Genomic DNA, 25121 nt, shown 5'->3' on the forward strand with positions numbered 1-25121 from the left:
TCTTCCTACATACCTACCTTAGCCTCTGGGGTCTCCAAAAGGAGGGCACGATCTTGCCTGACACCCAGAGCTTGGGATCAAAGGCTTGGATCTGGAAAGACAAACAGTACCTGAAAAGGTGAGGACTCTCCAGTTGGACCCATGTCCTTCCCCTTGTCCGGCCCCCAAGTCTCTCTCATCCCCCAACCCCAGCCGAGATGCCTCATGATCCCTTCTCTCTCCGGTCTGGCATCCCCCTTCACCAGATGTCCACAGCCCACCTACCTCTTCGCACTCTTCCTTGGTGATCCATGCCCTGCAGCCCATTGAGTGAAAGAATTGCCATCGCAGTTTGTGGAACAGGGGACGCCGGGAGTCGTTGCTGTCCCCGTAGAGGAAAGAAAAGATGGCCTGTTTAGGGGCATAATCCTCTTCCATATCCAGGGCCAGGTAGCTGAGGAAAGCCATCAGGGTGTCAGTCAGGAACAGGATGGAAGGGACGGACCCCTGCCTGAAGTCAGCCTCCCAGAAAGGACACAGTCTGGACCGCCTTCACACAGGACCCACGGGAGCCCCATCCAGGGTCACAGAGTGCCTGCCTCCCAGTCATGAGCAAGCCCCTGTTGAGCAGGCACCGGAAGGGCCCCTCTGAATACCTTGACGATTCGGGTACAATTAATTCAGTGGGGAAGCCTGCCCCCTTCCTGGAACCTGCTGTGTGTGCACACATCTGTCTCTCTATCGCTTCGGTCCCTAGACATCTCCTGTGGGCAGCGACCAACTGGTCCATTTCAGTATCCATTGTTTCCTGTCAAATGACTGAGAGGGGACTTGGTTCCTGGGCGCATTCACTCAGCAGCCCTTCTTGAGTTCTCCCATCCTCACATTCCCTGGCCCTGGAGATGCACTTTATAAGGTTTCATGGGATGAATGACTGAATACTTTGCATCCTAGTCAGTGCAAAACTGATTACCTCAGAGACTCAGTGTAATGTCAGCTTTGCAACGTGAAAAGAAGAGTGCCGAGTGTTTTCAGAAGTCATTGACACATATATACTTTTAATGTTTTAATGTTTTACTTTTGCTCTTGGGGCGCGGAAGTGAGAGGGTCTGGAGGTTTTAGTATTTCAGTTAGTGTAAGAAGAGATCATGTCTTTCAGTTGCATACGTATAAAAATACTGAGACAGAAAATACAATATCCAGTCACGGCAGGGTGTCAGGAAGAGTCTGAAACAAAGAAGGGAATGTTAGGGTGGTAAACACATTTGATGGGGATAGTAGAGAGAGCTGATTTCCAACTGAAAACTCTGGCCTCGATTTAAAACAACCTTAGCCAGTGGAATTGTTGGGTGGGGACATGTTGAAGTGGTTAGACCTGTGTTTTGAAGTACATTCAGGAAGACTTGTAAGAAACATATCTGGGACTTACTGCTTTTTCTTCATACCCAAGGAGGTGTGTATTGATATATATATAGAGAGAGAGAAACATGGATCGGTTGCCTCCTGCAGGAGTCCTGACCGGGATTGAACCCGCAACGTTTTGGTGGACCGGACGACACTCCAAAGAATCGAGCAAGCTGACCAGGGACCTTGGGTGAGCACTTCACAATGGATCTGTATTATATAACCGGGGCCTGAATTGAGAAGGACCATTACATTTGGTATCGTTCAGAGGTGTGGCAGGATGTGAGGGAGAAGACTTAGAAATGGTTAGTCTCAAGCCTGTTTACTCAGGGGAAGAGTAGGGTCAAATCTTCATGGGGCTTTTATGTTTTCATTTGCTTTCCTCAGTCTTTTACCTGCTGAGGGTGTCAGAGCATGTGTCTGGGACAGCCGGCTTCAGGAAGGTCTCTGATAAGCTTGAGCAAAGGGGTGCCCCTGAGAGCTGAGTGAAGAGGGGACTTAATGTGCCAGCAACCATAGGGACAAGCCTTGGGCTTAGATCCCAGGGGAGCCAGGGTAGAGGCAGGGCTCCCGTCCACAATGCAAGAAATGCCTGGGTCCCCGAAGGCATGTGGTGCCAAGGCATCCGGTTGGAGAGGGAACTGTGGGCTCAGGAAACTGCCCCCTTCGTCTGAGGATCAGTGGTAGGGCAGGAATACCTCTTACCTCATCTGAAAGTCTCAGCCTCACGTCCCGTTCCAGGAACCATTTGATGACAGGATCCTCTCTGAAGAGAGCGCACTTGTTAGCTTGATGACAGTGACAGAGTTGCTATGGGAGTGTTCCGTGGCCCAGAGGTGTACTCTACTTTTCCTGGGGATTGTTGCGGATTGTGGCCAAGGGTGAGGGAGCCAGGAAGAGGGATAGAGGAGATTGATCCCTGGGCAAGGAAGCAGGGGTGACACCAACCCCACTCACCCATTCCGGAGTAACCAAATGACAGGCAGGATGGCAATAGCATACCTGCAAGACTCAGATCTTAAGGAGTCAGTGCTGCTCCCTCCTCACACATGGATGCACTCCTTCCGATGCCATGACCACTTGGTCCTTTCTCTTGCCAGTCACATCAGGGCCTGCACATGGCCTCGTTATCTCTCCTTATACACATGAAGGTATTTAGATTCAAAATGTGAGTCAGAGCTAAGAAGTCTCAGAAGGTGCAATACTCACAGGCCAACTCATCCCAAGTGCAAATCCTCTTCAAGTCTAGCCTAATCCTGTATCACTTCTAAGTGTCCCCAGTGAGAATCAATACGGAGCCCTCCCAGGAAAGTGAGCACGTCAACTAACAGGGAGTTCTTTGTGTTAGAAGTTACTAAAAGTTGTTTTTTAAGAATAGTGTGCTCACCAGGGTATCTTCTTACTGAGCAACCTGATAAAGGCTTCGTGGTGTTCTGTCAGTACCGTGGATACTCGCTTTCTTTTCATTTTCATTTTCAGACCACCCACTTCCTCTACCAGCCAGATGTTAGGCCCAGGCTCGGTCTCCTCTTGTGATTCCCAACTTGCTGACTGCTCCTTCTTCCTCTTTGCTCTGTTGATCCCATCCAGGAGGCTGGAATGCACACAAGGGTCTGAGTAAAGAACCCAGGGTACAATATGAGGCTTTTGCCTTTGAAATTTAGTTAATGGTCACCTAAAACTGACCACCCTTCCAGCCCACTTACCCCCACCCGCCTGTAAACGAACCCCTCAATTCACTCCAGTCTCATAGACTCCTGGCTTCTCCTGAGCCATCTTTTCCTCTCCCTCCTTTGGTGATGCTCATCTCCCCACCCCCTGCCCCAAATTTACTTTGCTGTTGTTCTCCTTCTGTGTCCTATAAATTTCTCTCATTTTAAGTAATTTCTTCCATTGAAGGGAAAGAATGAACTGTCATAGTTTCTTCCCTTCCCTCCTGTCATATTTGATCTCATCTCCTATTGATCCTTGCTTTTCTCCCAGGCTCTCCTTTCATGGGGATATCCCAGTGCCCAGCTCCTGTAGTCTCCTGCAATCCCTGATGCTCTGAATCTCTCCTTTCTTTCACACACACCCTCCTTCAGTGCCCCTTCCTCCTTAATGTCAAGCCGGTTAAATCCTTAGGACTCCTGTTTCCTCAGCTGATTCTCCTAGGTTCACCTGAATCCCTCTTCCCTCCAGGGGGCACCCTGAGTGCCAAGGGTCAGGTTGCCAGGAAAAAGGATAGAGGAGATTGTTCCCTGGGCAAGGAAGCAGAGGTGACACCACCCCCACCCACCCAGTCTGGGGAGACAGAATGACAGGTAGGATGGCAGCAGCATATCTGCATGACTCAGACCTTAGTCAATCAGTGCTGCTCCCCCATCACACATGGACGGATGCCTGCCGACGCCATAGCCACTCGGTCGTTTCTCTGTTGCCAGTCACATCAGGGCAAGAAGATGACCTAATTGTCTCCTCTTACGCACATGAAGATATTTTGATTAAAAAGGCCTGTCAGAGCTAAGAAGTCTCAGAGGGTGCAATACTCACAGGCCATCTCATCCCAAGTGCAAACCCTTTTCAAGTCTAGCCTAATCCTGTATCACTTCTAAGTGTCCCCAATGAGAATCGGTAGGGTGCCCTCGTAGGAAAGTGAGCACGCCAGCTAGCAGGGAGTTCTTTTCTGTTGGAAAGGTATAGTTCTTCAAAGTTGTTTTTTCAGAAGAGGATAGGAGGGTGCTCTCGAGGGCATCTTCTTACTGAGCAGCCTGGCAAAGGCCTTGTGGTGTTCTGGCAGTATCGTGGACACTTGCTTTCTTTTCATTTTCATTTTCAGACCATCCAGTTCCTCTACCAGCCAGATGTTAGGCTCAGGGGTGGTCTCCGATTGTGCCTCCTGCCTTGCTGACCACTCCCTCTTCCTCTTTGCTCCAGTGGTACTATCCAGGTGGCTGGAATCCACACAGGGGTCTGAGTAAAGAACCTAGGGTACAATATAAGGCTTTTGCCATTGGAATTCAGCTACTGGTCACCTAAAACTGACCACCCCTCCAGCCTACCTAACCGACCCCCCCGCCCCCACTCCGGCAAACCAACCCCTCAATTGGCTCCAGTCTCATAGACTGCTGGCCTTCTCCTGAGTCATCTTTTCATCTTTCTCCTTTGGTGATGCCAATCTCTCTGCCTCCTGTCCCAAATTCACCTTTCTGGTGTTCTTCTCTGTCCTCAAAACTCTTCCTCATTTGAGGAAATTTCTCCAATTGAAGAGACAAAAAAAGCCCTCATTGTTTCTTTCCTTCCCTTCTCTCATCTTTGAATCTCATCTCCGAACCCTCCTTGCTTGCCTCCCAGGCTCTCCTTTCATGGGGATACCCTGGCCCCCAACTCCTGTAGTCCCCTCCAATCCCTGATGCTCTGAATCTCTCCTTTCTTTCACACACACCCTGCTCCAGTTCCCCTTCCTCCTTAGTGTCAACCCTTTCAAACTCCTTGGCCCAGTTTCCTCGCCTGTTTTCTTGGGCTCACCTGGATTACTCTCCACTCCCGGGGGCACCCTGAGGTGCTAAGCTTTGGGCTCAGGTTTTCAGAGGTTGGACTTGGTTTAGTGCCTGCCATGACTTCTTTCCAACTCTTCTCTGTCAAGAAATGTTGGCGATCACAGGGCTGGAGATAATAGGCTGTTTGCCTTCATCTGCTTTCTAGTGCCACAGGGTTGGATCCTCCCAGTGAGGAGGTTTAGAAGCCTCTGATATCATTGGTCGTTCTATCCAGGCAACGAGTTTGAAGAACTTAAACACACATATCTAACTGCCATATATGTAAGTGCCATGAGTGCTCTTCTCCTGGAGATCAGGGTAAAGAGTACCTCCTGCTACTGGCCCAACAACATGAGACCAGCCACCAGAGCTGTCCTCAAGTGTCAGCATCACCCTTCACCTCCTCCCCAGCAGATGCTCTGTTGTCTGCATTCTGAACGTGAACTGTATTGGGACGTCTTCTTTCCCATTCCCATTTCGGAGTGTAGCCTGCTGGGAGATGGAGGTGACAAGGACATGTAGGGAAAGCAGAAATGCTAAGACCTTTCCAGAGTGGGGTTACAGTGTCCAAAAGTTCCCGGGAACATGGCCCTGTCAGGTGACAATTTACTTTAAAATCCTGAATTTGGTGCCCTGATATGCATGGCCCATTGCACTGAGCAGCGACTCTGAAAGTGATGGTTCCACTCATTTGATTCCCGGTCAGGGCACTTGCCTGGGTTGCAGGCTGGTCCTCGTTTGGGGATATGTGCAACCAGTCGTCATTTCTCTCACACATCAGAGTTTCTCTTCCACTCTTTCTCTCTTCCCAGCTCTTCCACTCTATAATAATAAATAAGTTGATATCATTATGGAACTTAGAGCAGTACAGGAACTTTGGAAAACAGACACAACACCACCAAACATGGGATTTGGCGAAGCTCGATGTCTACAGAAATGATGTTCAGGATTGTGTAGCAGAGGAAACGCATCCTCAACCCTCAGGCAACATTCATTCCAAGAGACGTTGTGAGAACCTAAAATCCTCGAAAGCTGCACGTGCACTCACATGCTTCAGATGGTGTCTACAGTTCGAGGGAGTCCATGAATCACCTTAAGCCTGCCCCTCAAGTCCAATGAAGAAACTCTAGTCTATGTATCAGCATACTCAGCGTGTGTATCACTCTTGAGTCAGAGATTTCCCTAACAGTTTTTTATCCTATGAATGAAATATCACATGCACAGAAAGACTAAGTGGAAAGATCTCCAGTTCAATAAGTGGTTTTATTCAAGGTTGTGCCAGCTTGAAATGGGGTCACAGAAGAAGGGTTGTGGGATGAGCGTGTATGTAGCCATCTGTGCCTTCCCTGGAGATACCATCATCCAGGTCCGTGCGATGTGCTTAGCCTGGTCCTTCTTGATGGCAATCACACCACACTCTAGAGTTTGAGGTTTGTATGAAGAAGTTTCTAAGAAAAGTGAATTTGCCCAGTTGTGGAGGAACTGAATGAAAGACTGAAGCCCTCTCAAGGGTAGCAGAACTCTTGCCTCTGCTGGCTGAGACGTACATCTCCAGGCCTGACCCATGGTACCGACACAGCCCCCAAGGAAAACATGAGAGGTGGGGGCCTGGCCTTTGGCACACGTTTCTGCAGTGATGAGTCTGATGGGCACAGTTCATTTATGCCCTGCACACTTCGGTCCTGTTTTCCACAGTAAACATTATGGTACAGATTAGGTGAGAACACAACCTTTGTGCATGTTCTGCTTCATGGCCTCAGAATTGCTGTGGAAGCCTGTGCTGCCATGAGCAGCGAGAGCAGGTGTGTATGGGTGAAATTTGCTCTCCGCTTCTCCTTCCTGGTGCATCTTGCTTCAACCTCCTTCACCCTTATCTCAGAGGGAAGTAATAAGTAACCTAGTACTTTGAATCTTAAGGAGATTGGGTCCATAAAACACCCCTTCTTAAGCCTCTTGACTTTAATCAAGGCTGAAAGAAGATGGTTAGGTTTATCGTTTATTATCCTAAAAGTCAATTTATTCTGGTATAATTTCCATACAATAGAATGCAGCCATTTAGAGTGCAATAGTATTGAGAGATGTTTACACCCACATAACTAATTCCATAATCAAATATAGAAAATTTGCATCTCCCTCCAGAGTTCTCCAAGTTTCCTCAGTCATCTGCCCCCTATCCGCACCCCCACCACCCAGCTCTAGGTCCCCACTGATCTGATTCCCAGGACCATGGATTAATTGTGGCTGTTCTAGAGTTGTATATAATAGGAATGCCCTACTTCTGGCATTTGCCATAACACTTTTGAGATTCATCCATATTGTTGCATATTTCAGTAACTTCTGGGGTTGTAGTGGTGTGTAGGTCTTTCATGCCTTTTTTCTGTTGTTTTCACTAGAAAAATCTGGCTGAAAACACAAAACACAGGATTGTTTTCATTGGTAGTTTTTCAGTCAACAGAATTATATTCCTCAGTAAAAAGATTCTGGCATCACAAGGACACCCTTGAGGACTCCAGGGATTAGGCACAGGCCCACTCCTTACATTGTCAACAGGGGCTCAGTAGTCCCCAGGGTCTGTCATTAGCTTGACTCATATGTAATTTGTACAACTGGATGTCTTGAAGGCAGGGATTGGGTCTTTTTGTCATGATTCCTCAACACCTAGCACAATTCCTAGAACATACTTTTGTGTTAATAAATTTTGGTTGAGCTCTAAGAAAGCTATTTTACATTAATGGTTAAAATTCTCATATACTGACCCATAGTTATTGATAATATCTGAATTAATCTGGATCATGCTGAATTGTTACTTGTTATTTAGACAAAGGATGTATGCTATACTATCTATAAATTTCCTGTTATTCTTATAGGATTATCCTCTTTCTGGTCACAAGCAGAAAAATGTGCTGAAAGATCTATAAATGGTAGGAAATACCAAAGGATTGTCTCATAAGAGGAGGAAGTAGGAAAATGTCCTGATTCTGGTAATGCTGTAGATTGAGTGTACAAATATAAACTGAGGTTCGTAAGAGGTTTGTCACTGAAGTTTGTAAGCTCTAATCCAGTGGCCACGTCTCTTTATAGCATGTTAATGAGTCTGTTCAGAGGATTTAACTACGCTATTTACAGGTGATATGTTTGTGTTTTACTTTAACAAAATTTCTGTTTTTATTCTCCCACATGCACGCCTATCTTTCTCATAAGTTTTAAATTCAAGATGAAGCTCATTCAGGCTAGGTCAGTGTTCCCCAGCTTCAATATTCTGCATATCACCTTCATAATTCTTTTCTACATCTATGTACCATGTGTACTATTTACTTAAGATTTTCTGTGAACATGTTTCCCCCCTAAATGAATGTGTATTAAAAGAAATTTAGTATCACTATCACCAATTGAAAATCAATACCACTTTCTATGCTCTCCCTCTCCTCTTGCTCCAGTTATGTTGCCTTTACCTTACTCTCTGCTAAGCTCCAAGAACCCTTCTTTTGTCTCTGTAACTTGTTTCCTAAGCTCTACAGCTCACTTCTTCTATTTCTGTGACTTTCTAAATAAACTTTTCTCTTATAGTTTGAAAAAAAATACCATTTTCTGGGATTGTGGTAAAAATAAATAATAGTCAAAACAAAATTTTATTAAATACTACAAAGAGACCATTGCCTATTGATTCTGAGCTCTACACCTGCTCTCTTTATGAAAATAAGCAACAGTGAGAGAGGTGTTAAAGCCTTTGTAATCTGAGTTATTATTCTTGATATAATTGTGAAGAAAAGAACTTGAAAAAGAATTGAAAGGAAGTGATTTCTTCACTATGTGATTTCATTTAATTTAATGATTTTCCAGCATACCCCCTACAAATATTTCACATTTTTGCAATATACTAGATTAGATCATCTCCAAGGTCTCTTTCAGCTTTCAATATTTATGGTGTTTCAAATATTTCCTCTTCCAGTATTTGTGTAGTTCTTCCCTCAGTTCTCATTCAAACTGTCCTTCATTTATACCCCATGTACAAATAATATGTTTTATGTTTTATCTCCACTCTTAGTGCTGAGAGTCACTATGAAAAAAAAAGAAAAAAGGAGAAAACTGAAAATCAGGAAGTGATTGGGAGAAGTCACCTTAGACAAAAGTCATCCTTCTTTCTTGACCTAAAATAGTTTGATCTATTTTCTCAAACATTTTCTTGTACTTTCCCATTAAGGGTTATTTGAGTTAAAAATACATAAGCATATTCTCCACAAAAGCAAATGTCTGTGGAGGATTAAGAGGTTATTAGTAATGTATACCTTACTATAAATTAATCCAATCAGTTTATTCCCTTAGTACCTGAGATTGTTACAGAGTGGGGGGTCTCCAAAAATCCCCATATCTTGTGGGTTAGGGGATGGGGAAAAGGGAACTGCTTTTAAGATACCTTTGCATGACTCTGGTTAGTAGCTAATATCTTAGTTATGCAAGTGGCTTTGATTCTTCCAAGGCCCCAAGAAGATGGGAGGGGTTTTGACCATGGAATGGTGCAGAAAGAGCATACAGAGCCTGCACAAGGTTCTGAGAATGGTCAGAACCAGTTACCACACTCACTGCATCAGAGGACACAGTCAGGGGTTTAAAAATAGACGGTAGACACTTTAGCAAGGAGAGAACTCCATGCAGTTTGGAAAGAAAAGGGATTACTCCATGTGGTTTGGAAAGGAAGGGGCATACTCCATGCGGCTTTGAGAGGAGAGAGAACTCCATGCAGCTTGGAAAGGGAGGATACTATGTGGTTTTGAAAGGGCAAAGAGAGAACCATGCATGATCCAGTACAACACGGCACTTGTTTTCCTGGACTGTTATATGGAGGCTAATGACATCGTACCCCAGATCCTGAAGGAGACAGCTGACAGATAAGGAATGGGGAACTTCTGGGCATATTTCTGGCTTATAGCCTTTTGGGGAGCAAGGGAAGTGCTGAGTCCCATGGGAGAAAAGGGCTCTGAGGTGAAGTGCTCACTGCCCTCCCCAGTTGGAATACTGTGAATAAAGACCTGTTTTCCTCAACTTTAGTTGTTAGGTTTTACACCAAGGTGCCATGTGAAAGTACCTCCTTTCTCTCTGTAACAGTTTTGGTGACTCCAGATGGGACTAATGGAACCTGTAGCCAGGTCCTAGACATGTGGGGCAGGCTGACCCCTGGAGCATGGCTGTAGGGATTTCCCAGTATCTAGGAACCACCCTGCAGCCCAGCTCAAGGTGCCAGTCACCAGAAATGCCACAATGGTATAAGGAAACAGGTTCGGGAAAGGAGGGAACCCTTAGACCCTTTGAACTGAACCTGCATGCAGGTTGCAGATTGGACATGGAGCCACATGGGTGCACTGTCATTTTGGGTAAAACACATGAGTGCTCCACCATGGTGGATAAGTCACGTGGGTTTCCCGCCATCTTGTGGGTGATACATACAGGTCCCGCCATCTTTGAAAATGCTGCATGTAACATTGCCACCATCTTTGAAGTGAACAAAATGGTGGGTTAGGTATGCTCTTCAGGTGATGTGCTTTGTTTGCAAAATGGTATATGTCTAGACATCCAGGTCATTGCTACATGACAGGGTGTTTGCAAGGTCTAAGCTTCAGGAAACTGCAGGATATCTCTACAAATCTAGGGAATTTTTACTTGCCAGATGCTGAGTTTGAGTATAGTCTTTCACAGTATGAGAAAGAACAAGAATTGGAAATGGGTTATGGTTAAATCTGAATGGGTAAATACGTGGAAAGGTTGTGAAAGTTTTTAAACCTGGGAAAAGGAAACCTCAACTGCTTGTGGCCTGATTTTATGGTTACTGTACTGCTGTATTGGTTTTGGCCAATAGTCATCTGCAGATTTATGAGAGGGCACGCCTCTGCCAAGAGATCAATTGGTTAACTGGTAGGCAAAAAGGGTGACTCTGTTCTGTTCTGTTCTGAAATTCTCTTTATTGATATTGGCCAATGAGACCTATGTAAGGTTGTCTGTAATTCTCTGTATTGGTTTTAGCCAACGAGACCTGGGAAAGATCATCTGTAAACTGGTGGAGACCTAGTAAAGGTAATCTGTAAACCAGTAGGGGAGAATGCCTTTGCCATCCAGGATCCAGAAAGGGTTATTCAGGGCCAATGAGCATTTCATCCTGGGCAAGTGGGCATGTCTCTGCCAGGGGCACGTCTCTCTAGGAGGCCAGTAGACTTACTGGTGGGAGAGTGCCTAGCTTTCTGTGTGTTTGGATTATTGCTCTGTTTATGCTCTGAAAGGAAACTTGAGGTTTCCCAGGGAAAATTAAAAGTTCACATGTAGGAGAGTGAACAAAAGAAAGTATAAGGCATGGAAATGCAATTTTAGTGAATATTAGAAGGACAAGGATTTTTCTTCACACTGTATATTTTTCTCCCTACCTGATCCCTCCAAAATTTGGCAATTTGAAGGAGTAAGTAATGACATTAGGTTTCTTTGCATAGACCTAATAAGACCAGTTGTTAATAGAGGTTTTGTTAACCAAGACTTTGACTGGAATGTCATGCCTGAAACAGGCATGCTTAGGCTCTGGTTGTTACCAAAAAGCCCTGAGGAACTGGAAATTACTTTTGACGCTAAGAGAAGCCCACAAAAAGGCCTGGTACCTTGGTTGGTGGTGCGGTTCATGGCAATCTTTTCAGGGAAGGAACGAAGGCTGCTTTTCTGAAAGATAGCTAAAAGGAACCTTAAGGCACAATGGAAAACCTGAAGGACTTGGAAAAAGTAAGTGTTTACAGGCAAGGCTGAATGGCAGGTGTGCGGCTCAGCTTCTGTGCCCTAACGGGCAGACTAACAGTCAACCTGAAGGTTCCTTGTGTAAGTTCCAGCAAAGCAGACTTAAAGATAATATGGGATCATTTGCTGCTCTTGTCATGTTTATGCAAATGAACAGGCTAAATTAAAACTGGACTTAATGCAGTCCCTTTAGTGAAAAGGAGGCTAATCTTAAGGAGAAAAATCATGATTCAAGGAAAATCACAATACTCAGTGGTAGACTATAAACTAGTGCAGCTAACTGTCTTTAAAGTTTATTTTCATTTAAAAGTTAAACCAGGTCTGTTACGTCATAAAAGATGCTTAATTTACAACCTAGAAGGACATATCAAATTTCAGCAAAGGTCTTGCAACTGGATGTCTTCCCAATAAGACAGTCTTGCAGATTAGAGACTGGTTTGTGAATTGTGTTGTGTGAATTAACGTGTGTTCTTTCTGTTTTCATAGGGCATAAGCCTATGATCTCATTACCTGAGTGATTGTCTATACATATAGGTCTTACTTAAGAAGCCCATCTGCATCGCCGCCTCCTGAGACTCAATGGTTTGGCTGAACTAAATGGTTGGGTTGGTGAAGTATGGGGTGGTCTGTGGGCTTCACTTTAAAACTGGTTTCTCTTTTCTGTCCTAATGGCATCGACAAAAAGGGCCTAGAGGTCCGAGATGGGGGAAATCCTAAAATATTCTCCTCAGTCTAAACTAAGTATAGAGGGCAAAAGGGCTTTAGACAGGTGTAATGTGCCTTGCCACCTTCCTCCAAAGAAGCCATTTCCTTTTTTCCTAATGTGGGACATTGAAAAATTAATCCTTGTCTTTTGTCATCTAGTGGTTATGTTTTTAATTATGTCTTTTAACCCTGTTGCCGAATCTGTTCCCCCCAGAATATGACAAGGATTCCAGCTTGTCCAACAGTGCCAGCTCTTGGAAGCCAAGCATGCCACTGCCCAGGAACAACCAACTGACTTGGACTCTGCAAGATCCTTCCCCATGTGGGAAGGCCACCCTCCCCCACAACACCCCCACTCTTATTAGGGATTTCTGGACCCAAGGGTAGGTAGGACGACGACCATGTCCAGCAGGAAGCAGCTAGAGGAGCATGAGACCTTCATCCATTGTCCTTTATAAGATTATAAAGTGTCTAAAGTCTGAGGGGGGGATTGTTACAGAGTGTAGGGTCTCCAAAAATCCCCAGATCCTGAGGGTTTGGGGATGGGGAAAAGGGAACAGCTTTTAAGATGTCTTTGAATGACTGTGGATAGTAGCTAGTGTCTTAGTTATGCAAATGGCTTTGATTCTTCCAAGGCCCCAAGAAGATGGGAAGGGTTTTGACCATGGAATGGTGCAGAAAGAGTATACAGAGCCTGCGCAAGGTTCTGTGAATGGTCAGAACTGGTTGCCACACCCACTGCATCACAGGATGCAGTCAGGGATTTAAAATAGGTGGCAGACACTTTAGCAAGGAGAGAACTCCATGCAGTTTGGAAAGGAAAGGAAAGGGAGAACTCCATGCAGCTTTGAAAGGGAGGATACTATGTGGCTTTGAAAGGGCAAGGAGAGAACCATGCATGATCCAGTACAACACGGCACATGTTTTCCTGGACTGTTATATGGAAGCTGATGACATCGTACCCCAGATCCTGAAGGAGAGAGCTGACAGATAAGGGATGGGGAACTTCTGGGCATGTTTCTGGCTTATAGCCTTTTGGGGAGCAAGGAAAGTGCTGGGTCCCATGGGAGAACAGGGCTCTGAGCTGAAGTGCTCACTGCCCTCCCCAGTTGGAATACTGTAAATAAAGACCTGTTTTCCTCAATATTAGTTGTTGGGTTTTACACCAAGGCGCCATGTGAAAGAACCCCCTTTCTCTCTGTAACATTCTTGGCGAGCCCAGATGGGACTAATAGAACCTGTAGCCAGATTCTCTCTGTGGCAAGATTACCTCCATGGAAGGAAAGGGAATGAAATAACTTTGATGAATAGTGTATTTTGGGAGACTTAGGGAGCATAAGAGGAGAGATGGCTTTCTGAGAAGTCATGGGGAGGTAGAAGAGACATAAAAGAAGGAGAATCTCAAAAGTTTAGTGTAAGTTAACATTTACCCTACTTGCCCCTGTTCTCACTCTATCACCTTAATTTCTGTTCTAGAGACCCAGATGTCAGATTAGTATACAAATTATGCAGTTTACCTACTTCTTAGGTTAAGTCAACTTTTATAGGCTAGGGTACTCCCACCATTAGTAAAATTGCTTCTAAAGGAAAATGTATTTTGTTCTGTTACATAGTATTGTATTTGCTAACCTTAGAACTGTTTGTACAGTGCTCTACACCCAGTGTGTAACTAAGAAATGTTATTACTTCTGTCTACCTTTGTATATCTCCAGTGGGAGAAAAAATGTCAGGGAGATTGTTAGTACAGGTATAGATTTTCCCAATAAAACAGTTCAACTTTATATATAGTGTTGTTGTGTGTTTTAGGTTGTGTGTTAGTTTTCCTGTCACATTTAGTGCAATGGTTTTGATAGGGGAGCTCAAGAGTTAAAGATTTTAGCTTTAGTTGATAGGCTTAAGTGATTAATGCACATGGAAAACTGTTATTCCAGGAACTGGAATGCATGACCACATGACTCCAGGAGATCAAGTAACAATTCAACTTTTGTTTCCCAAGGGGTCTGTAAAAGATGGAGATGGTATCTGAGCCATTGTGTCCCAGGAAGGGAACACTCCATGCAGGTAAAGAATTGTTGATAAAGAAATACTAGGACAAAGAAACAAAAAAGCAAAATAGAACCAGCGGCATATAAACAAGGAACAGACTAACAGTAACCAGAGGGGAAGAGGGAGAGGGAGAAGGGGGGAAAGAAGGGAAAGAGTCTGGTCAAGGAACTAGTATAAATGACCCAGGGACATGGACAACAGAATGAGGATTGAGTGTGGGAGAGGGGAGAGGTGGGTGGGATAGGGGAGAGCAAAAAGGTTAAAAATGGGGCAACTGTAATAGAAAAGCAATTTAAAAATGAAAAAAAAATACTAAGAAAATTGCTGCTCCTGCTGGACTGCAAATCTCGTTCAATTATCTTTTTTTCCCAAACCCCTTACCTACTCTTTCTTCTCCCTATAAAAAGGTCAGCTTGAAATGAGATGTTAAAATGGTTTGTGAGGGTACATAACCCTCCATTTTCTCAGATCATTGGCATCTGAATAAAGGGCCCATAGAGACTGAATCCTTGTCTCTACTTACTGGTTCTGCTAGTGACAGGCAGTGTGAATGCTGACTTCTCTGGTTTCAGGTCTTCTTATGACTTTGAAGCAGGCTCTTTATCAATGCTTTTTAAACTATCTGTGGTGAAGGACTAAGATTTATTTTTTTGTCTCTGATCTGTGACAGACCAATACTGGTATGCAACTTGGGCCATGTTTGACTCACCATGCTAGTCTGACAACACACATGAATCTGTTACCGCATTCAGCTAGACAATTCGACCAGTCTTGACCTCTGATCTTCTGGCAATGTCAAATTGCATTAAGAGCTTCTAAACACATATTTCTAATTTCTGGGTTTATCTCATTGAATATTAGTGAAAAAAAGTTCACAGACCACACTTTGAGCAGACTTGGTCTAGTAGGTGTGCTTTGAGAGTTTTTCTTATGAAATGACAAGACCCCTTCAACCTTGGGGAGTCCTATTTTTTTACCTAAAATTAATGTAACCTAATAGCATGTTTCATTGACAAAAATAAGCTGAACACCATTGGTTTGCAGTATGATTGGCATAATCTTTTTGCTGTTCTCATTCTTTTGAACTCTACGAGAAAATTAGGAACCCAGAAAATCTGTAGACTTTATCATAATTTTTACCAATTATTATAATATTTATATTATATAAACAGAATATGAAAATAACTTATAAAGCTCTTTCTGTCAGTTTAAGTTATACTGCAATAATAGAGGCAAAATGGTGGAGGAGTGAGGGAAGGCTGCGATGTCTATAGTTTGGACTAATTGCAGACAGAACATCTCAGTTAACATCTGGACACTGGCAGGAGTTGAACCTTGGCACTGCTGGATCAGAAAAGACCATCTGGGAGCGACCTGTTTGGTGAGAATAGCGGAGGAGAAAGAGACAAGATGGGATTTCTGACTGGGTTGGCTTCCCAAGCTGTGGCTGGAAATACACAAAGACTTTTTAGTGACCATAGGCTTCCCCAGAGAGTAATCAAGAAGAGAGCAGGGCTCTGCTCACTGGCAGAGCCAGGAGTGGGCCAGGTGGCATCTGGGGCTGAGAGGCAAGAAACAGCATACTGCCGTGTATATAAGAATGTGTTTTTCCTTTTTCTTTTTCTCTTGTATTCTGCAGAGAGGGGAGGAGAGGTTAGGGGTGGGACGAGATTCTTGAGGAGCGCAGGTGCAGAAGTGCACTCGCCCACTCCCCAACGCTCCCTCTGGGACGCGCAAGCCTGCACGGGGAGGTGCCCCTGTCCGCTGGCCCAGGCATGCAACCAACTCACTGGCCGCCTCATGCTGGTGCCCCTCAGCCCGCCCCAACAGGGATAAAATCAACACACCAGCGGACAGGCAGACGCCCACCTCCGCCGTGCTTGGGTGCCTGCAGCCTTGCCCCAATGGGCGCAAAATCAACCTGCTGGGCACACAGGCGACCTTGTGCAGGCACTCCTGGCCCACCCCAATAGGTGCCAAACTAACACACCAGCCACTTGCCCAGGAGCTACTCGCACACGCCCAAGCGGACGCAAGAACAGCGGGCGGCCGCAGCTCACAGATGCCCACATCCACTGTGCACAGGTGTCCAGGGCCCTACCCCAAGCGGTGAAAAGCCAACTCCCTGGGCACGGCTCAGCAGACGTGAGGCTAGCATGCGTGTGCACAAGCACCCCAGCCGGCTCCAAAAGGCACCAAATGAACGCACTGGCCACCGTGATCAGGTATCACCTGGGCACGCGACTGAGTGGGTGCGAGGCTAGCGCACCCAATGCCGCACGCAGGCGCATACCACTGCTGCTGCACCCAGGAACCTCTGGCCCGCCTCAATAGGCGCCAAACCAATATGCCAGCCACTGTGCCCAGGTGCCACCCAGGCATGTCCCAGTGAGCATGAAACCAATGCGCCACCTACCCCAATAGGCCCACAACAAACCCACCCACTGGAGGGTAGAAGCCTCCCCCTGCACTGGAACAGGAGAGCAACCAGTCTGCCTTGGACCTACCTGCCCTGGTGCGCAATGGGTCAACCCGCCCCGGCCTTCATGAGGGAAGGCACTCACCTCTGGCTGAGGACAAAGGACAGTGAACTAGAGGCACTTTGTAAGAAGTCTTGGGTGTTGGCCCTTGAAAAAGAGCTGGGAGAGCAACGGACTATGTCCCAGTACAGAAGCATCCCAAGAGCTACAGGAGAAATCACTTAAGCAGACTGCTCTCCTGTGTGGCGTCAACTGAAGACAGCAGCTCAACAACTGTATACAAGAAGTTCACACCATAAAGTCAGAAAATAAAAGCAGATCAATCTAAGAAGCAGAAACAAGACCAGTGCCCAAAATGGGGAGGCAGATTAACACCCCACCAAACAGAAATAACACGCCACCAAAAAGAACGGAGGAATTCCCAGAAGGAAGGATAGATGACATAGAAGCAAGCAAGCTATCAGACATGGAATTCAAAACAATAGTAATGAGGAAGCTCAATGAACTTGACAAACTCAAAGAAAATTATAACGATCTTCAGAGGAGCTATAAAGAGCTCCAGGGAAGCTATAAGGAGCTTGCTGAAAACGACACCAGCATAAAAAAAGACATAGAAACTATAAACAAGAACCAGGAAGAAATGAAGAATACAATTTCTGAACTGAAGAACGCAGTAGAATCAATCAAAAGCAGGCTAAATGAAGCAGAGGACCAGATCAGTGAGTTAGAGGACAATGTAGAAAAAAATACCCAAACAATACAAAAAAATGAAAAAAAGACAGAAACAGAGTAAAGAGGCTTTAAGAGAACTGCAGGATAATGTGAGACAAAACAATATTCGAATCATTGGGATAAAAGAAGGAGAAGAAGAAAAGCAAGGTATAGAAACCCTGATTGAAAAAGTCATAACAGAAAATTTTCCTACCTTGATGAGAGAAAAAGTCATACAAGTCCAGGAAGCACAGAGGGTCCCAATGAAAATGAATCCAAAAATGCCTACTCCAAGGCACATCATAATTAAAATGGCAACATTCAAAGACAAAGAGAGAATCCTAAAAGCAGCAAGAGAGAAACAGCAAATAACACCCAAGGGAGCTCCGATAAGGGTATCAATTGATTTCTCAACAGAAACACTACAAGCCAGAAAGGAATGGCAAAAAATATTTCAAGCAATGAAAAACAAAGGCCTACAACCAAGAACACTTTACCCAGCAAGGCTCTCCTTCAAAATGGAAGTTGAAATAAGGAGTTTACCAGACAAAGGAAGGCTAAAAGAATACATCTCCACCAAAACAGCTTTGCAAGAGATGCTAAAGGGAATGCTGCAAGAAAAAGAAGAAAAAGAGAGAGGGATAGGAACACAGCAACAAAGGGAAATGAATAAATACCTGTCAATAATAACCTTAAATGTAAATGGATTAAATGCTCCAATCAAAAGACATAGGGTGGCAGATTAGATATGAAAACATGACCCACATATATGCTGTCTACAAGAGACACACCTCAAAACAAAAGATCTGCACAGACTGAAATTGAAGGAATGAAAAATGTATTCCAAGCAAATGGGCAGAAAAAAAAGCTGGGGTAGCGATATTTACATCAGACAAAACAGATTTCACAGCAAAGGCCATAAAAAGGGACAAAGAAGGATATTTTATGATGCTTAAGGGAACAATCTATCAAGAAGATTTAACCCTCATAAACATATATGCACCCAACATAGGTACACCAAAATATATAAGGAAAATATTAGAAGACTACAAAAAATATATCAACAGCAACACAATCATAGTAGGAGACTTTAATACCCCATTGTCAACAAAGGACAGATCTTCAAAGCAAAGAAACACCAAGGATATTGAGGCATTGAACAACACCCTAGACAAAATGGACTTAATTGATATATATATATATAGAATTTTTCACCCAAGAGAAGCAAAATATACATTCTTTTCAAGTACACATGGAGCAGTTTCAAAGACAGACCACATGGTAGGACACAAAACAAGCCTCAAAAAATTCAAGAAAATTGAAATTATACAAGCATCTTCCCAAATCACAATGCCCTGAAACTACAAATCAACCTCAAGGAAAATACTCAAAAACATTTAAACTCATGGAGATTGAATAACATGCTATTAAATAATGAATGAGTTAACAATGACATCAAGGAAGAAATCAAAAAGTTTCTGGAAACAAATGATAATGAACACACAACAGCCCAAAGTCTATGGGATACAGCGAAAGCAGTCCTGAGAGGAAAGTTCATAGCAATACAGGCCTACCTAAAAAGGATAGAAGAATCCCAAATAAAAAACCTAACCCTACAGCTACAAGAACTAGAACAACAACAACAAAGCTCAGAATGAGTAGAAGGAAGGAAATAATCAAAATCAGAGCAGAATTAAACGACATAGAGACTAAACAAACAATTCAAAAGATCAACAAAAGTAGGAGCCGGTTCATTGAAAAGCTAAGCAAAATCGAGAACTCGTTAGCTAGGGTCACCAAGAAAAAAAGAGAGAGAACCCAAATAAACAAAATCAGAAACAAAAAAGGAAACATCATGACCAATATCACAGAAATAAAAAAGATTGTAAGAAATTACTACAAAGAACTATATGGCAAGAAACTTGACAACCTAGATGAAATGGACAAATTTCTAGAAACATATAATCTTCCAAAACTGAATCAAGAAGAAGCACAAAGCCTGAACAGACCGATAACAAAGAGTAAAATTGAAACAGTAATCAAAAAACTCCTGGTGCACAAAAGCCCTGGACCGGATGGCTTCACAGGCGAATTTTACAAAACATTTAGGGAAGAACTAACACCTACTCTTCTCAAACTATTCAAAAAAATCCAAGAAGAGGGAAGACTCCTAAATGCTTTCTATGAAACCAGTATTACTCTAATTCCAAACCCAGGTCGAGACACAACAAAGAAAGAAAACTACAGGCCAATATCACTGATGAACATATATGCTAAAATCCTCAACAGAATATTGGCAAACTGGATCCAGCAACACATTAAAAAGATCATACAGTATGATCAAGTGGGATTCATCACAGGGATGAAAGGATGGTTTAATATTTGCCAATCAATAAATGTAATACACCACATAAACAAAATGAAAGACAAAAACCACATGATCTTATCAACAGATGCTGAAAAGGTATTTGATAAGGTACAACATCTATTTATGATAAAAACACTCAGCAAACTGGGAATAGAGGGTGCATACCTCAACATAATAAAGGCCATATACGAGAAACCCAAAGCCAACATCATACTCAATGGACAAAAACTGAAAGCATTCCCCCTGAGATCAGGAACAAGACAAGGATGCCCACTCTCTCCACTCCTATTCAACATAGTATTGAAAGTTCTAGCCACAGACAAGACAAAGAAATAAAAGGCATCCAAATGGGAAAAGAAGAAGTAAAACTGTCACTTTTTGCAGATGATATGCTAGTATACATAGAAAACCCTATAGACTCCACCAAAAAACTACTTGACCTAATAAGTGAATTTGGCAAAATAGCAGGGTACAAAGTCAATATCCAGAAATCAAAGGCATTTCTATACACCAACAATAAAATATCAGAGATAGAAACTAGAAAAAAAATCCCATTTACTATAGCAATAAGAAAAATAAATTTAACCAAAGAGGTAAAAGACCTGTACTCAGAAAACTACATAACCCTGAAGAAAGAAATTAAGGAAGATACAAATAAACAGAAGCATATGCCATGTTCATGGATGGGAAGAATTAACATCATTAAAAATGTCCATACTACCCAAAGCAATTTATAGATTCAATGCAATCCCTATTAAAATACCAGCAACATATTTCACAGACCTAGAACAAGTACTTCAAAAATTTATATGAAACCAAAAAAGAGCCCAAATGGCAACAGCAATCTTGAGACAGAAGAACGCAATAGGAGGACTCACAATACCTGATCTCAAACTATACTACAAGGTCACAGTAATCAAAACAGCCAGGTACTGGCATAAGAACAGACATATATATCAATGGAACAGAAAAGAGAGCACAGAAATAAACTCAGGCCTATATGATCAACTAATATTTGACAAAGGCGGGAACCACAAAAAATGGAATGAGAAGAGCCTCTTCAACAAATGGTGTTGGGAGAACTGGACAAGGACATGCAAAAAAATGAAACTAGACCACCAACTTACACCACACACCAGAATAAACTCAAGATGAATCAAAGACTTAAATGTAAGAGGTGACATCATAAAAATCCTAGAGAAAAACATAGGCTGGAAAATTTCAGATATCCCACATAATAATATTTTCACTGATACATCTCCTAAGGCAAGGGAAATAAAGAAAAAAATAAAGAAATAGGACTACATCAAACTAAAAAGTTTCTGCTCAACAAAAGAAAACATCAGCAAGATGAAAAGGGAGCCAACCATATGGGAAAACATATTTGCCAAGGATATATCAGACAAGGGTTTGATCTCCAAAATATATAAAGAACTTACACATCTCAACGCCAAGAAGACAGACAGCCCAATTAAAAAATGGGCAAAGGACCTGAACAAACACTTCTCCAAGGAAAATATACAGAAGGTCCAGATGCATATGAAAAAATGCTCAACATCACTAGCCATCGGAGAGATGCAAATAAACACCACAATGAGATACCATTTTACACCAATCAGAATGGCCATCATCAACAGACCAACAAACAACAAGTGCTGGTGAGGATGTGGAGAAATGGGAACCCTACTGCACTGTTGGTGGGAATGCAGACTGATGTATCCACTATGGAAAACAGTATGGAATTACCTCAAAAAACTAAGAATGGAACTGCCTTTTGAACCAGCGATTCCACTACTAGGATTATACCCAAAGAATCCTGAAACTCTAATTCAAAAGAACTTATGCACCCTTATGTTCATAGCAGCACTGTTTACAATAGCCAAGTGCTGGAAACAGCCTAAGTGCCCATCTGTAGATGAGTGGATTAAAAACTGTGGTACATTTACACAATGGAATACTATGCAGCAGAAAGAAAGAAGGAACTCCTTCCATTTGCGAAATAAGCCAGGCAATGAAATAAAAATATCATATGCTATCACCCAATACAGGAAACTAATGAACAACACAAATAAATGAACAAAATTGAACAAGAAACAGAGTAACAGTTATCAGGGGGGAAAGGGGAGGGAGAGAAGAGGTGAAATAGGGGAAGGGTTTAGCAAAGGACCTAATATAAATAACCCATGAACATGGACAATGGGGTCAGGATGGACCGTGGGAGAAGGGGTGGGTTGGGTGGAGGGTAGCAATGAGGGAAAACAGAAAAACAATAAAAATAAAAATTAAAAAAAAGTTATACTGCAATAACAAGTGATCCCCGAAGTCCCAGAGCTTTATAACAATGCACATTTCTTTCTTGTTCATGCTCTATGTCCATCACAGGTCTGTTTCAGTCAGGTCCAATTTACCTTCATTTTAAGACCCACAATCAGAGCTAAGTCCTTCCTACTTGGGACACTGCTGGTCTTGTGCTCAGGGAAAAGAGAATATGTGCTCATGTGATGCCTCCTAAAGTTCTACCCAAAAATGTATACATCACTTTCTCTCATATTTCAATGGCCCACAAGTCACATGACCAAATCTGAAGTCAGTGAATTAGGGATGTGTAACTTTACAGAGAGGATCTTGGAAGAAGTGGAGCAAAGAATTCAAGCACTAATAACATCTGTGACACTAACTTAAAATTGAATGGGAGTTGGGGGAAGAATAGATAGGGATTCCATAATCAATAAAGATAAAATATTTTTTTGCTAATTTCAGTACCAACTTGAGAACATTTTATTGAGATAGAATTGACATATAATATTGTATTATAAGTTTGAAGCATACAATGTAATCATTTGATATATGAGGGGTATTGTATATATTGTGAAATGGTTACCACGATAAGGTTACTTATCATAGCCATTACCTCTCATAGTGGTATGTGGTGAGAACTTTTAAGATCTACTGTCTAAACAACTTTCAAATATATGTCAAGACCAATATCAAGGAGCCTTTCCCTTATGTCCTCTTATAGGAGTTATATGATTTCAGGTTTTACATTTAAGTCTTTAATCCATTTTTAGTTAATTTTTGTATATGGTATAAGATAGTGGTCCAGTTTCATTCTTTTCCATGTGGCTGATTAGTTTTCCCAACACCATTTATTGAAGGGACTACCTTTTCTCCATTGAGAATTCTTGGCTTCCTTATCAAATACTAGATTATTGTACGTGTATGTGTGGGTTTATTTCTGGGTTTTTGATTCTGTTCCATTGATCTATGTATCTGTTTTATGCCAGTACCATACCGTTTTGATTACTATGGCACTGGAATATAGCTTGAAATCAGAAAGCATGATACCTCCAGTTTTGTTTTTCTTTCTCAGGATTGCTTTGGTGATTCAGGTTCTTTGGTGGTTTTATATGAATTTAGGATGTTTTTTCTATTTCTGAAAACATTATCATTGGAATCCTGTTTTGGATTGCATTGAATCTATAGATGGTTTTGGGTAGTATGGCCACTTTAACAATATTAATTCTTCATTTTACTCTGTTTTAAAGGTTTTGTTAAAATTGGTTCTTCAGTGTCATAAATAGAAAATGTAGCCCATTTGTTAACTATAGATGATTGATATTAAAAAGGGAAACATCATGAGACTATATCCATCTCTCTCAAGTATTTAAAGATGAGATAGAAATAAGCATGATTATAAAGTAAATAGGAGCCCTGGCTGGTGTAGCTCAGTTGATTGTCCTATAACTGAAGGATTGCAGGTTCAATTTTCAGTCAGGGCACTAGGTTGTGGGTTTAATCTCCTGTCCCTGTTGTGGGTGCATAGGGTCCCCAGTCTGTATGTGTGCAGGAGGCAAACAATCCATGCTTCTCTCTTGCATCCATGTTTCTCTCGCTATAAAAAGCAGTAAAAAATGTCCTATAGTAAGGATTATAAAAAAAAAAAAAAAAAAAACCAAAAATAAAACAAGCTAACGAACATGAAACAAAATAAAGTCCAGTCTGATATTAATTCATATTATACCTGAGGTTTCAAAAATTTGACATCTTTTATCTCTATTTGCATGGTTCATTTTATAAGAGGAGACTATCACAGAAAAAGAGTAACATATTCATGTTCTGAGACTTGTCAGAGAATTACTTATTTGGTAAAATAAGATAGGACATCTGCAATTCCCAGAGAACTCAGACTGGTCTTAGCAGTTCTTAAAAATTCTTACTTCTCTGGGGATAGGAACAAAATTTTCTCAAACCTTTCTTCAAATAGGTCCCATTTTATAGCAAAGAATGAATAAACCTCTTTAAGCACCTAACATACAACTGTGGACTAATTGGGCCCATTTGGGTTTAGGGCTCTTCAAGATCTCTTAGATGTTAAAAATATTTCAGATCTGAAATGACTTGTCAGAACTAGAGAGAAAGAACAAAGACAAATCCCCATGCATGTAGATATGTGGAGGAGAGAAAAAAAGGAAATGTCTTTACCCATCTCTTTCCTTTACATCCTTGCCAATGACTTTTTAATTTTTCTTTTGAGCATGTACTACTCCTTTAAGCTCCTCTGGGATGGCTTTTTCTATTTTCTGTTTTGAGAGATATTAAGAGTGTATTTTCTAAAGAGCTCCCAATGTTTAAACGTGGGAAAAATAATTGTGTTGTTTTAGCTAGGCTACGCAGCTACTTGTTTTAAATATGTATGTGTACAGCTTCTTCATGGGGCACAGTGCACCCTGGGAGAAGGAACACCTGGGCATGCATGTCCATTGTGGCAACATGATGGCAACCCATTATGTGTATATAGAAGAAACAGCGTGTGCAGGGTTCATTCACCGCATTCTTCTATTTGATATGATTTTGACATCACTTCCGTGAAACTGGGACTTTCAATCCCATTTTGTAATTGAAGATTAAGGTACAGACTCAATATTGGGGAGATCCTTGGTGACGTCCTCCTTGGTGTCTCCTTTCCCCACATACACACATCTCAGGAGTGCCCATGTTCTTACATGACAGCCTGAGATTCCCCCACTGTTGATCAGTCTACTACTGATCCATTAAAAGACTCCTCTTCATGGTCATAGTTGGCTGGTCTTAAGATGAGTACTTGACCTGAACTATGTTAATCAGGGTGTATCTTTAGGATTTTAA

At 42.5% G+C, this 25121-nt stretch overlaps 1 protein-coding gene across 1 annotated transcript in view; it reads right to left on the bottom strand.

Moving 5' to 3' along the window:
* Positions 1–25121, bottom strand: part of LOC150013068 (speedy protein E4-like) — a 143047-nt gene that overhangs the window by 77103 nt on the left and 40823 nt on the right. The window contains 2 exon segments of the mRNA XM_090275207.1: positions 2089–2147; positions 4126–4316. Coding sequence (XP_090131333.1) covers positions 2089–2147; positions 4126–4316 — 250 coding nt within the window.

Source organism: Furipterus horrens, unplaced genomic scaffold (assembly GCF_987537825.1).
Source record: "Furipterus horrens unplaced genomic scaffold, mFurHor1.1.pri manual_scaffold_4, whole genome shotgun sequence".
Taxonomy (NCBI): domain Eukaryota; kingdom Metazoa; phylum Chordata; class Mammalia; order Chiroptera; family Furipteridae; genus Furipterus; species Furipterus horrens.